The sequence below is a fragment of the Telopea speciosissima genome, chromosome 4 (genome assembly GCF_018873765.1).
Source record: "Telopea speciosissima isolate NSW1024214 ecotype Mountain lineage chromosome 4, Tspe_v1, whole genome shotgun sequence".
NCBI lineage: Eukaryota > Viridiplantae > Streptophyta > Magnoliopsida > Proteales > Proteaceae > Telopea > Telopea speciosissima.
In genome coordinates this window covers 44,894,741-44,909,714 of record NC_057919.1, presented here as the reverse complement: position 1 = coordinate 44,909,714, position 14,974 = coordinate 44,894,741, and the positions used below count along the sequence as shown (strand labels likewise).

At 42.4% G+C, this 14,974-nt stretch overlaps 1 protein-coding gene across 1 annotated transcript in view; it reads left to right on the top strand.

The window, feature by feature from the left end:
• The window catches only part of LOC122660083 (centromere/kinetochore protein zw10 homolog), an 80,120-nt gene extending 67,700 nt beyond the window's left edge, over nucleotides 1–12,420 (top strand). The window contains exons 8-14 of the mRNA XM_043855254.1: nucleotides 5,066–5,161; nucleotides 9,690–9,818; nucleotides 9,934–10,011; nucleotides 10,093–10,251; nucleotides 10,387–10,540; nucleotides 10,656–10,738; nucleotides 12,055–12,420. Of these exons, the coding sequence (XP_043711189.1) occupies nucleotides 5,066–5,161; nucleotides 9,690–9,818; nucleotides 9,934–10,011; nucleotides 10,093–10,251; nucleotides 10,387–10,540; nucleotides 10,656–10,738; nucleotides 12,055–12,138 (783 nt within the window). The 3' untranslated portion in view covers nucleotides 12,139–12,420. The remainder of the gene's footprint in view (nucleotides 1–5,065; nucleotides 5,162–9,689; nucleotides 9,819–9,933; nucleotides 10,012–10,092; nucleotides 10,252–10,386; nucleotides 10,541–10,655; nucleotides 10,739–12,054) is intronic.
• Nucleotides 12,421–14,974: the final 2,554 nt, after the last annotated feature.

Genomic DNA, 14,974 nt, shown 5'->3' with positions numbered 1-14,974 from the left:
CCTAGGGTTTTAATGTAACTAGGATGCTTTCCAACATCCTAAACCACCACCAGGATTTGATGCAATGGCTTGAATCACAATTAACTCAATACAACACATGTACATCAGAGTGTGGAAAGATAACACATGTACATTATATGTAAGATGTAAAATTTAGAGTACGGAAGCGTTTTCAATAATAAAAGAGTTCAAAAGTCTAAGTGATAGGTAATTTAATATATTACATCATATCTCAAAAGACCAACTAAAAGCTAAGAACAACACTAATATTACAGAGATTAGACAATGCAAATGATAAAACTTAAAAAGGAACAAAAGAAATAAGAAATCTCGATCCAAGTGTCCCATTGACACAATCATCAACAGGTACTCAGCACCATGGTCCTACGTCACCAACAACAGGTCAGCAACACCGAACTAAACATATCCCAAGAAAGAGCCCTTAAGGCTCGCCACCAACCATCACCTGCAATCACATCTAAAAGGGTTGTGCAAAGAGGGGTAAGCTCCACTGAGCCCAGTGAGGGGATGATGATGTACACACAACAAATACAGATAGTCCATGATGCATGTATTTATTAACCAATTTCCACCTAACACATAATCTAAGTCACTAGGCATATGCTACTGCAATAACTCGGGAGACACCGTGGATCACTTATTTTATCCCCATAGTGATACCTCAATTGTTACCTTGGGGCCTGCGCTGGTAAAGGCCCTAGGTCACCCAGAGGCAGACTCTGATAACCAATAATCCTCCCTGACCTGGTCTCGTATCACTCCTCAGGCCCACAGGGAGTCTTGATTACCCAACACCTAAACCCCTATTGGTAAGGGTCGTAGCATAGGGAACATAAGACTAACCGCAGTTATACTACATGATTCAATCGTGTCGAGAGGTATTCCGGGTGCATCAATGTCTCATTCCATCTAGCACCCGGGTACCAGCACAACACGGCACATAACAGGCCAATATAACATATGACAACAATTTATCTCATAGGGTTTCACTATCGGCATATTCGACACTGTAACCCAACATACATAACTGAATTCAAAACCACGTCATATAAACATCAACAACATCAACAATCATAGTTATAATAATGCAAGAATGCAACATGTATGATCGATGATATATATATATATATATATATATATATATATATATATATATATGTGCAAAGCAACAATCAAACCAAAACCCACTCACAATATAGTTTGCATTTCAAAGTTATGGTTTGTCGTCCAATTGCCGCCCAACATGCCTCACCGTAGGTGTTTTGTTGCCTAGGAATGTGTGAAAAAGATGTTAAACAATTATAGAAGAGGTCCCAAAAGTTACCCCAATCATTGCCCAAGTGTATAGGCTTTCAAGGCTAAGGCGGTTTTTGGGGCTGCTTCTCACAGGTTCAGAAACCGGGTGATAAACCGCTCTGAGCAGGGATTTTATATCAGTGCGGTTTTTACCAGAGCATGGAACCAGGGGAAGAACCGCCCAGCTCTAGCTCCGAGCCCTAAAGGTTTTCACCTCAAAATTTCACTCTCCAAGGATCCTAAGGTTTTAGGGGCTATAGGGGAAACACCCTAGGGTCTTATAGGGTTCCTAGAACCTGTTTAGCCCAAGCATTCGGGGGACTTGAAGGTGGAACCAACAATGGATCCGAACTAGGGTTCTAGTGAAATAAAACCCTAAGTTCCAATAAGGGGTTTTAATGGAGATTAAGTGCATTACCTAGGTGAGCCTTAGTACCGCATTAGCTCACCTAAATAGTATATTTTAGAAGGCATTAATGGTTGTAGGTAACCCCCATTAAAACCTTCAAAGGCCTACAAAAACACCCACGAAGGAGCAAGGCTATTGAGCAAATAATTTTAGTTCTAACATTGCTGTCAAAACATATCAGTCAGGTTTGGGCCCCATTTTGAGGGCTTTACACTCCAAGTTGGTCAAAGGTTGCTTCATAAGATATGTAGCCCTTTAAGTCTAGTTTACAACGCAATTTGAATCGCGTCAATACGATATAGACAAAGTTATGACCAAAACAGCGGGCATAGGTCGAGTAGTCAGCAGTTCTGAGGATGGGCGTTTTTTCACAGGGTGTGAAACCGCCCACCTGCAGATCCGAGTTTTCAAGCTTGGGATTATCTCCAATCCATCCTTCTTGGATTCCAAGGCTTCAAGGGCTTGAGGGGGAGGTCTCTAAGATTCATTGGGGTCCTAATAACCCGAATGGCACAAAGAACTTAAGGCATCTATGGTCTAAACCCGTTTACCCACCTCATCTTGGGTTTTTCCCCAAAAACCAAAACGCTAGAACTACAACAGAGAAATGGAGAGGGAGAGATGGGAAGAGTACTCACCAATGGAGGGAGTAGGAACCAAGGCTGGGTAAGCCCCCTTGATCTCTTTCCTTCTCTTCTTTTCCTTCCTTTTCTTCTTCTTCTTCTTCTCTTCCTTTCCACAGCTTCCTCTCTTGGCTTGGCCTTCAAGAGGGGAGGATGAGATGATCTTCAAGGGAAGGACAGCATGGGCTCCCTTCCTTCTTTCCTTCTTCTCCTCTCCTTTCTTCTTTCTTTCTCTTCTTTGCCTTCTTCCCACGTTTTTGGCTTGAGGAGTAAAAGAAATGAGCTAAGGAGCTCATGCCCCCCTTTTATAAATAGAAATGGCCCTTAGGGCTTGTTTGGTTGGGAATTTTTAGTCCTAAAGCCATTTAATGGTCAAGTTAGGCAATGTGGGCCCACTTCCTTGACCCCACATGGTATGGAAAGTTGGGGATGGGGTCCACAGTGTACGGGAACACTAACCTTTAGCCCGCAACCTGAGGCAAGTGGGTCCCCCTTGAGATACACATCAAAATAGATCTTTTTAAGCCTGGGCGGTTTTTTGGCCGGTTTCAGACAGCAAAGTAACCGTATGAAAAACCGCCCTTGCTAAAAGGGCCTTTTTATGCCTCGAAAGCTTCCAGGTTTTGGTCCGTACTTCAAGGACTTCAAAGGGAGCATGTACTCATGATATTTAAGAGGATTAAATGCTCACCTTCGTGCGGTCACATCTCCCTTCACGGCAAAATTCCATCCTCTTGATCAACCTCTCAAACCTTGACTACCCCAGTCCAAGGTCACCAGTATCGACAGTGGGCAGCATCGCAACACCTGCCAACGAAAATTCAATGTAGCCCAACAAAATAGGGTGTATTTTTAGCACAGGTATAACGACCAGACATTGCGTTTGCGGTGAGCTTGGTTAGTCAGTTTATTCATGACCCCTATTCTTCACATATGACTGTTGTTCTCCGCGTTCTTCATTATTTGAAGTCAGCTCTGGGGAAAGGGGTTCTTTTGTCTCCCCATGATCATCTTCGTATTGAGACATATACCGATGTAGATTGGGGTGGTTCTTTCGATCGAAAGTCTACTTCTGAGTACTGATCCTTTGTAGGAGGGAACCTGGTCACTTGGTGCAACAAGAAACAAAATGTTGTGGCAAAGTCCAGTGTTGAAGCTGAGTTCCGGGCTATGGCCCAAGGAATGTGTGAGTTGTTATGGATTCAGGGTTTACTTCAAGATCTTGGTGTTCTTGTTCGGCTCCCAATGATGTTGTATTGTGATAATAAAGCCGCAATTAGCATTGCCCATAATCCAGTGTAGCTTGACCGTACAAAGCATGTGGAGATCGATAGACACTTCATCAAAGAGAAGTTGGACAGTGGACAGATTCGTATGCCTTTTGTGAAAACCGATGATCAACTGGCTGATGTTTTCACTAAAGGCTTGTGTGGGAAATTATTTCATCCTATTTTGTGCAAGTTGGGCATGTGTGATATCTATGCACCAACTTGAGGGGGAGTGTTGAGTTATGTAGCCCGATAGGGGCATTATAGGGTTTTTCCCTTATGGTCGATTCCCAATTAGAGTCGACTATAGGGGGTTATTATTGTAATTGTTTTTCTCTCTCTTTTATTATAAATAAAGGAGCTTGGTGATCCTATTGATCATTCAAGCATTCAGTTCTAAAGCTGCTAACAAAATCACATTTCTTGGTCATGTGAGAAACAGATTTAAAGTGGTTTTTTAAAAAGCAGAAACACATATTTGTAATAAAACCAGCCCAATAAACCCAATTCTCTCCCTCTCTGCACCACCACCACTTCTGTTAATTTGCATTCCATATATGTTTCTGTTCTTTTTTAGTAGTAATATTTTTTCCAATTTTAGTAAACAACATTTTTTTGTATAGAAGTATTCCAAATTAACAGAAACACAAAAAAGTACTGTGACTCAGAAATACTAATTTGGAATAGAAATGTTGCCATAAAGCCTTAGTTTCCGAACTAAATCAGATATGAAACAGATCTAATGAATGAATTAACAGTGCCTGTTGCAGAATATTTTCCAATGGATAACAGAAGTTCTTACCTCTCAGATATCTGTCGCTGCATTTGGTTTGATGTTGCATACCTGTAACTATTCTGAGGAAAAGATGGGGGAAAAGAATAAAGATAGAAAGAAAAAACAAGAAAGAAGGTACAGAATAGAATAAAATCCGCCCAAAGGAGGTACTAGGAATCCACCTCAATACAGATTAAGAATCTTTCAATTCATCTGAGGAAATTCATCCACTAACAGTGAAATCACATGCAATGCTCGAACAACAGAAAATATCATTAATTCCAGTAAAATTTGTGTCCTAGTTTAACTCAACTGAACTGACCCTTTTCCATACCAAATTGGGTTGGTTACACTGATTTTGTTCCCTCAATCAACTCTATTTATCCTATTCACTACCATTATATGCACCCTAACACTGAATTGTAAATGGCCAAAGATCTGATACATGTTTAACCAACTGAAGACAGATATAGGCGAATAAGCCTCTTCCTGCATTTTGCCTGCATCAGCTTGTGAATTGATACATTTGAAAGGTTGTTGAGAATCAATCTAAGTTTTTATTTATTTTATTTTATGAATCTTGATTTTATTTCATGAATGTTTTTGATGAATTTATATGTCGAGAGCTATCTATATGATGGTTGTAAGATTCATTTATTTCTGATTTATGAAGCTAGAGAAGCGGTTTGATAGCATAAACCAAGTTCCGATACTCGTGCATAATGACTGTCTTTATCTTTCTCATGAGATTCTTGGCCTTGCATTTGAGGTAAGTAAAAGATCTAGTTTTATCCTTGAACATGTTTCTTTTTCTCTTTTTTTTTTTTTTTTTTGGATTCTTCTTTTGTTTTCTAATTGTATGCATGCCTGTTCGCTTGTCTATTTGATCGTTCTTATATTACCTCCTTAAGTAGCATCAGTTTGTGTGTGTGTGTGTGTGTGTGTGTGTCAAGTTGGAGCATTGACTACTTTTAAAGTTAGGGTGGTATCACATATTGATAGAAATAAAGACCAAATATGCTATAAGTTACTCCCTCTGTCCATCTTTATCACATATTGATAGAAATAAAGACCAAATATGCTATAAGTTACTCCCTCTGTCCCGCAAAGATGGTCCTCCCATTTTTGGCTGTCCCAATTCTTTGTCCATGTCTCAAATCAAGCAACTGTTTTTGTTTTTATATATATATATTACAGTGAGTTGCGATGGCACAGGTTAGCGTCTTGGGTCTCTGGAGGCACAGGTTAGCTAGGGTTTCCCGTGGGGCCCGGTGATGGCGACTCCTCAGGAGGGTCGCCCTCCTGATCCTTGCCTTGGATCTGCAGCTGCTGGGCCCAGGCCTGCTTCTTTTGCTGCTGTGGTTGCTCGACCTCTTGTGCTGCCATCTATTGCTGTGGATTTGAAAAAGCCTTCTTCCTTTTATGGTGAGCCCGCAGTTTTCTTCTCCAAGCAGGAGGTGGAGCTTTCGGAACTTTCGTTTGCTTCTTCTTTAGTCGCGAAGTGCAGCTATGGGAGGCCTTCGCTTTTCTCAATCAAGGATGGCTTGCAGAGGTCGCTCTTCCTTCAGGGTGATGTCGTCGTGTCGACTCTGGATCAGCGGCATGTGCTTCTCAGGTTTGCGGTTCAGGTGGACTTTGTTAAGGCTTGGTTGAAAGAGAGCATTCACATTCAAGGTTCCCTCTTGCGTTTCATGAAATGGACTTCACACTTCATTTCGGGTTGGGAATCGCCTATTGCTCCGGTTTGGGTTTCCCTTACTGGCTTGCCGGTAAATTTCTACCAGGGCTATTTCTTGGTTTCCATTGCCGGCGCGATTGGCAAGGTTTTGAAAGTTGATAGCGCGACAACCAATTGTACGTGCACTGTAGCTGCTCGTGTGTGTGTGGAAGTCGACCTGCGTTCTTCGCTCCCGTCAAAGGTCTGGATCGGGTATGGTGCTGATGGGTTTTACCAGAAGGTCATCTTTGAACGGCTCCCCTCTTACTGTGTCTTCTGCTCGAAGCTTGGTCACGCAAAGGAGGATTGCAGGAAACCGTCATCCAAGAAGGGTCGTGGGGTTTCCCCTGGGCAGGGCGAGAAGGAAGGGGCTCGTGGGACTGAGACTGTCGCTGCTTTTGCTGACGGCATTGGGGCTGGAAGTCGGAACCTTGATGGTGTGTTTATTCCAACGGGCGAAGGGCCCTCGCGTGGTGCTGCCGTGATGTCTGAGGGTGTTGCGCCTAGGTTGGGGAATTCTCAGCCTGGCTTAATGGCCAAGGGTAGAGGGGCTCGCTGGCATCCTGCGGCTCAGAGGGTGTCGGTGCTCAAAGCCCTTTCGGCGGCTGGACCTGATGGTGGTGTTGTCCCAGGCGGCTCTTGTGGAGGTGTCGTGGGTTCCTTTGGGGGTAGCACTTTGGTTGGAATTGTTGTCATGGATCCTGTGGTGGCTCTTGCAGCTGTGGATGAGGGAGAGATACCTTGTGATGAAGCTATTGTGGCTCCTCAGGCAGAGGGGGCTGCTCCTCATCCGGCTTCTCCTCTAACTCTAGTGGATCAGGCTGCGCTGCAGGACCAGGTGGTATCGGCCTTAGTTGCTGATGAGGTTAGCGACGGTGCAGCGGATTGCATTGCGAATTCTGAGGCGGAGGATGGTTGCACTTTGTTGGCGGCTGGTTCGCAATCGGTGGGGGGTTCCTCTTCGCCGGTTCCCTTTGACAAGGGTGGGCTTCCCTGCGTCCGTGATGATGCTGGGTCTGCAGACCTGGTTTCGGCTGTTGTGGAGCGTGGTGCTCTTCTAGAAAGCCTCAAAGTTTTTAACGTTACTCTTGAGGAGAGGCTTCGAAGAACTTTTACAAGGTTGAGTGAAGAGGGTGGTGTTGCGGTGCCGGTGGGCCCTTCTTTGGTGAAGCGGGTGCCTATTAGGTCTGCTTTGCTTGCTGCCCATGTCTACAAGAGGAAGAAAATGAGGTGGAAACGCCAGTTCAAGGGAGGGATTGAGAGGCGGATCACAAGGTCTATGGGACCGGTGGATGTTAGCTTCAAGGGTTCCAAATGAATTGCTTCTTTTGGAATGCTCGTGGAGTTGGTAATAAGCCTACCTCTAGGCGTCTGAAAGCGATGATTAGTTTGCACAAGCTAGACATTGCGATTGCAGAACCTAAGGCGCAACCTTCTAAAGTGGCAATAGTTATGAGAAGAATTGGCTTGGGTACGGTCTTTGCTATGGAGAGAATCTGGGTCTTTTGGAGGGGATCTGTTCAGGTGAAAGTGGTGGAGGAGCACTGTCAGTTTATCACTTTGGAGTGCTTGGCAGCCAATGGGGTTTTGTTTCATATTTCTTTTGTCCACGGGCTTTGTTCGGTGGCTGGGAGAAGGGATCTGTGGGAGGCCTTAGTTCGGTTTTCGGGTTCCTCCTCTCTCCCCTGGGCAGTAGGGGGTGATTTCAATGCTGTATTGTCCCCTTTGGAGAAAATTAGTGGCAGATCGGCTTGCTCGCTCTCTATGGATGAGTTTGGTAGTTTTGTTAACTGTCCTGGTCTTATTGATGCGGGTTATGTTGGTAATAATTTTACCTGGTCAAACAATCAGAATGGTGCGGGTATCGTTTTGGCTAGGCTGGATCGGTTTTTGGTGAACCCAGCCTGGGTTGCTGCTTTCCCCAAGTTCGAGGCTTCTCACTTAAATAGAACTTGCTCTGATCATGCTCCTATCTTGTTTTCTGTCTCGGACCCTGGCAGTAGGTTTGGCTCAGCCTTTAAATTCCAGCAGATGTGGCTAAGGCACCCAGACTTCCAAGGCTTCATTACGAATCAATGGGAAGTGCCCCTCGCCGGTTCGCCTCTCTTTGTGTTGTTTATGAAGTTGAAACGACTTCGGGGTGCCCTCCACACGTGGAACAGAGAGGTTTTTGGCAATATTCATCAGAAAGTCCGGGATGCAGAGGATGCTGTTAGTAGGGCGGAGGCGGATTTTGACACGCTCGCCAGCTCGGAGGCTTTAGGGTCTCTGGTAGATAAAAAAACACATACAACGACTTGGAAAGTAAGGCAACAGCTCCCCTTGGTCCAAAAAGATCTTTCGGATGCCTTGACAACTATCGTAAAATGTCTTTCATTATTCTGCCAGATGAGAATGGATACACCTTGTAATTTTTTTACAAGGGCTGCGGTTTGGGACAGATATGGACAGGAGTTTAGTTTACAGAACCTTAACAGAATAATGTTAGTGAGCCTCTGCAATTGGGCCAAGCGAAATGCATAAAATGTGATATGCAGGCAAAAAGTTCCAACCAAAGGCAAGGAGAAAAAGGACCACGTTAGAATTAATCATTGCAGCTTTTCTGGTTTTCTTGCTTTCTTTTGTTTTTCGTTCCTGCTTTCATGGTTGGGCAATTTATGTGGGGAAGTCTTATTATGCATTTGGTTCTTTGTTAGGCATATGCAGACTGTGGATTGTGGAAGTTATATGAAATAGAGGCTTAGTTGTGGGTTTTAAAGCAAGATTGTCCTGTTTGGTGGGTCAGGAGCATAGGTGGCACTTTTCCCTCTTTTTTCTGTTATGTTCTTTTCTTTATTTTTTATCCTGTCTTCTTTCTCTTTTCGCTTTAAAAAAAGGGCCATTACCCAGCTGGTCCTCTATGTGGGATCCTGGGAGGGGTAAGTTTGGAGTCGATCCTAATGTTTGGAATTTTTTATCCTGTGTCTTCCTTTTCTTTTCGCTTTCTTTCTCCTAATAAATGCCTCTGAGTAATCATTCTCGTTGTTGATTAAAATGAAATTGAAGTCTTGGATGTGGGTGGTGTTTGACACAACTGGTGTGAAAATTTTAAGCTTACAAAAAATGTTTGTGGTGTAGTCTGGCACGGGAAGAATCTTGCAAACTAAGTTTCCTTTTTAAGCTATGATTCTTCATATGTCATCTGATTGCTGATGCCCTAATTTTCAACTTTCATTTTTAGCTACAAAACTTCATTAATATCTGTATGATTTGCCAATACTTTGTATTTTCATGAATCATGTAAGGAGCCTTCTGTTTCGAGTCCTTGATATACCATAATTTTCTTCCCTCAACCATAGTATCCTTTGTTGGTGATACATATGGAAAGCAGAGTACAACTTTAAGCTTCAAAATAAACTGCTGCTTCAGCCTAGTCTGCTACTTATGAAATTTGTCTTGAGATACATGCTTGCTTCGCTAAACTTTTGTGTCTTACATGAGACCTACATATTTGCTAATCATTAACCTTAGGAAGTCCTAAATTCTGGTAGTATCTTCTTACTGTGTTCCTAATTAAGTTTTGTGTTTGATCTCTCCCCAGTATCGTTCAGACATCCCAAGTTCTCTAATGGAACATGCAGTTTTTGTTGACATGGGGCCAAGGTTTCAACAGATGGCTGAAGATGTACTTGAGAAACAAATTCAACTAATTATCTTTAACTTGAAAGAGGTACCAAGATTTCAACTTTGAATAAATGCTAATTCAATTCCATTATCCGCAACTGTGCTCTTGTTCACATAGACTTTGTTGGTCTTATTCATTTTGCATTCTTGTGATCCGTCAGGCCATAGATTGTGCGAATGGGTTTCAGAATACACATCAAATGCAACAATATGAGTGTGCAAAGTTTTCTATAGATCAGGTAGCTAATAGCTATGCTATAATTTATGTAACCAAATTTTTTGATGGCTTTGTTCTTGAAATTTGAATGTTTTGTGATCAGGTTGTCTTCACCCTTGAGAAAGTGCATATTATTTGGGAGCCTCTTTTGCTGCCTCAAACATACAAGAGAAGCATGTGCATAGTGCTTGAATCTGTTTTTTCTAGAATAATGGAGGACATACTCCTTTTAGATGATTTGGCGGCAGAGGAGACATTACAGGTACTATGACTGAATCCTGTGACCAAGTTTTTTTTGGGTGCCCCCTCCCTTTTTGCTGCCAGAATCCTATGACAAGTTAGTAAGCTTGTGAATTTATTTATCTATTTATTTAAGCTAAATCTATTACTTTTTCAGCTTCAGAGGCTGATCCATTTGACACTAGAGAGCTTATCTTCCTTGTTTGAGTCCCTAATGTTCATCAATGGAAAAGGGAAACTACAAGAGGATGTCAGAGATATTCAAATAGATGAGCTGATTCCATCTTTACGTAAACTACGTAAATTGGCAGGCATGTATCTTTGGCCGGCTTAATTATTACTACTTTTTTTGATAGTTAAGACTACAAAAGCTTGTTTAGTTATTAGATTACATTTAGAAGTTGACTGCTGCTTTTATCTTGGTAGATTTATTAGACATGCCCTTAAAATCCATTACAACAACTTGGGAGAGTGGAGAACTGGCTAATTGTGGCTTCACAGCTTCTGAGGTATGATTCAACATGGCACATTTATCTGAATTGTGGTTGTATAGTTGGTAAAATTATGTGTAGATTAAGCACATACACTCTGTGCACATACGCATGCATGTGTGTGTGTGGGATGTCAACTTTTATTCTTAAAAGAAAAATAAATAAAAATGAATATATAAAATCTTTGCATGCATAAAATTTCATTACATACTAAGGAGAAAAGATCTCTCCATGGCCAGTGTATATAGGCTCTGTCCACACCCATGGTTTTCCTGCCATGCGTACTGTTGATTTGCCTTTATCTTAAAAAAAAACAGCTTCCTTTTCATGCCATAAATTTCCATTGACATATTAAAGAGAGATCTCTCCATGGCCAGTGTATATAGGTGCTGTCCGTGGCCATGGTTTTTCTGGCATGCGTACTGGTGGTTTGGCGATTCTCACCTCGGATAGATGGGTTAAGATCTAGATCAGCCATGTGTGAATTTTTAGAGCCAATTCAATCATTACAACCTGTATTTGCATGTCCCCCTTGTACTTTCAATGTTCAGATTGTATACCTGAAAGGGTTAACTTTTCATTTTTGAAGCTTGATTTCTCAACATGGAGATATGCATTTGGGCTGAAATTTGGCATATGAGTAGAGACAATGTTTCACTCAGCAGCATTGCTGTCCTACATGGCAAAAATCCTTTGCTCATGGGCAGTCTATATGAAGAGCTTAGGAGAGATCTGCTCTTTACATATATTATGTTATCTTTCTGTTTGCATGCTATCTCCCTTTCTCTAATTTTTCTTCTTATACACGATGAGCCTGGTAATTAACTACACAATAAAATGAAAGTAAGCGTCTCCTCATTACATAGCAGTTGTGGGAAACAGTACACTGAAAATTATTTTGATCGGATGATTTTCATTTTTTGTTCACCTTAATGGTCCAATTTCCATAAGCATTCCAGAAGTCTCCATATCAATGTCATGCTGTTTTTTTGTCGTGGAAATCTTATAACTAGGTCTCTTAGAGAGTCGACCTTTTTGTTTGCAGGAAAATTTTAATTTTAGCATTTTTTTTTGTTTGGCATCATAAGGTGTAATTAACTAGATTTGTGTTGGAGAACAGTCTTTCACCATTTACAGTTTACATGGAAGTGATTCTACAACAGACCCCTTTTTTGTTTTTGTGTTTTTTATTTATTGGGGTGGGGGGATTTAAAGTTGTACAACAATTGGGTAAGCTTCTAGATTCAACTCATTTGTTCATTTGTTCTTCCTTTGCTATCTTCCATCTCTCTCGTAATCTTTGGTAATTATGTTCTGTTTGTTTATTGATGCAGGTAGAAAATTTTGTTAAAGCCATATTTACAGATTCTCCATTGAGAAAGGAATGTTTATGGAGGATAGATGATGAGAGTTTTTAGAAGTCAATGTCGTGGAGATCGTAGTGTATCTGTGACATCAGCATTTTGTACTGACCCAATCCTTGGTGCTAATGAAAATCATCGAAAAGAAAGTGTAATTTTCCAATTGTAGTTTGGTGTATTTAGTCCATAATCAGGATACTTTTGTCTTTTAAGCTGTAAGATACCTTCTTTTGAAGGGTAAATTCTGGTTTCACTTGACAGTGCTTTTTTACTTAGGTGAAGAAAGAGGAAAAGAAAAGATGGTTGAAATGATATTTAGTAGTTACAACAGCTTCTAATTTGAGATGATGATTTCCCTTAACTAAAGCTGTGTTTGGTATGCATTCTTGGAATGCATTAAGGTTGATTTTGCATTCTCGGGCGATAAAAAACAACTATTTGTTACCATTAATGCATTCCAAAAATGCATACCAAACACAGCCTAAGATACTTAGTAGCAGTTCCAACAGCTTTTAATTTGAGATAATAATTCAACTCTACTAAGAGTTAAGCTACCAAGGGGATACACAATCATGAAAAGGCATTCGTTGCATTTGTGAGAATTAAAAGAATGATAGTATGGGTGTAATGATTTATGCCAATAGAGTAGAAACTAATTTCGGTACACCCCCAGGTATCCTTTGAAAGGTATAGCTCGATAGGTAAAAGTCGATGAACTGCTCGAAAGGCTCGGCGAGCTCTACAAGGAGTACGCAGTTCCTTTGTTTGAGAGATATATTCCATCTTACCTAAGGAAACCAATGGAAATAGGTTTCTTCTGGAGGCCAACTTGATCCTCAGTCCTGTGGCAATAATGTAGCATGAAGAACATGTGAGCTTTCTTTTCTTAGAAAAACATGCATCTCCGCTGGTTCAGATGAGCGAGCAGACCTTCCTACAACCCAAACAAATGTTCTCGGTGGAGCTGGATCTCAAAGCCGAGAGTGGTCTTCTTTGTTCGAGGCCTCTCCATCATCTTTGGAGGACCTCCCCCTCCATTACTCTCAACCTGTTCTAAGGGAAGGACATCCTATTATCCACTGCCCTGCCAATGTTGTGCCTGAGGAACTCCACCTTTCAAGTAACACTTGCATTGGATTCTTTGTCGGACACAAGCCATACTTTGAGTACATTAAGTCTTCCTTGTCGAGGTTGTGGAAGCTTTTCCGGGCATGTGGACATCAAGATGGTGGATAGTGGTATCCTTGTTTTCCAGTTTAGCAATGAAGAGGATAAACTAAAGGTTCTTGAGCAGGGGCCATGGACTCTTTCAAGCAAAGCCCTGATTGTTAGATTGTGGGATCCTTCTCTCCAGCTCAAGAAGATGGAGATATCCTCAGTCCCAGTATGGATAAGGCTTCTGGCTCTCCTGCTTCATCTTTGGACCTCAACTGCGTTAGGTTTGATAGGAAGTGCTATCGGCGTCCCTCGATACTCCGACAGATATACACTCTCCAAGGAGCTTCTATCCTTTGTGAGCATTTGTGTTGAGGTCAAAGACTCCGTTGAGCTCCCCAAAATTGTATCCATTTCACCTGAAGGAGGTCCTTGCTTTGAGCAAGAAATAGTGTACGAATGGCTCCCTCCCAAATGCCCCTCTTACTGCTCATTCAGCCATGCGGCAAACCAGTGTCCCATGACCTCTTCAAGTTGTCAACTCCATAGGAACTTTTCTGGAATTGGCCGCAGGAACACCGTCAGCCAGAATTTTTCCACCAGTGAAAATGGTAGGGCTCATGGCACTGGAATCTTGTCGTTGTCAGTGCCAGCGAGAAGGCTTGGTTGGGTAGCTAGAGGTGGTTCGTCAGTTGTAGATGTTGCTGGTCCTGGTGTAGATGACAAAGTGTTACACAATGTTGAGCCCAAAAATTTCCATATTGATGAATCATATGCTGCAGAGGAAATGGGCGCTCTGAACTCTTGCCAAGTTGGGCATTCTTCGGGTCTGCCCCCTAGACTTGTCTCTGCAAGCTCTGCATCACTTTTGACCATTGTCATCCCTTTCTCTCAGGACCTCTCCAAATTCAAATAATGAGAATAATGCTACCCCTGAAGATGCAAGGGTGCTTTCTAATCACGTGAACATTGTTGGGATAGGCGGCATATCTACCTTTGGGCCCCCAATGGGCCTTCTCCCTTCGTGCCAAATTGAGGATATTTAATTGATAGTTGACCTCAGATCTGAAGGGATTTTGGACGGTGTAACCCACCAAGAAAGTTGCGTTGAAGGTGGTGAGTCCCAGGTCCCCCCCCCCTCCTACAAGCGACCCTTGGTATTGTAGACACTTCATTTTGTTTTTCCCCCCAGAGGTTTCCCATAACGATGATGAGCACCCTTCAAGGCCTAGAGCCGGTGTATTTGTGGATGTAGCACCAGTATGCACTGCCCGAATTCGTTTACCGATCGTCCTTCCCTGAACCAGAGCCTCCAAGCCCTCCAAGAACCCCTGGAAAGGCTAGCCCTGACCCAAACCCCTTGGAACCAATCTGCCCCAGTCCAAAAACCTGGCCCAAACCACCCAAGCCTTCCTGTCGACACTGGAACCCACCTCGACACTCAAAAGCCCCGAGTCGACACTGAACCCACCTGTCCTCAACATCGAGCCACACCCTCGCACTATCAAACAGTACCTTTTGATTGTCTATCTCACTTCGACATTCAACTAATGAAAATCGACACTCAAATGCCAACCTTCGATATCAAATTCTATTCATCGACAGCCACTCGATGTCGACTGTACCCCATTTTGATGTCAAATCGAGCACTCTCAATGTTGAATATCAGCAAATCCGAGAAGCCCAAACCTTCCATAATTTGCTCCGATTGCGATACCTTTCGTGTCCTAGCCTATTT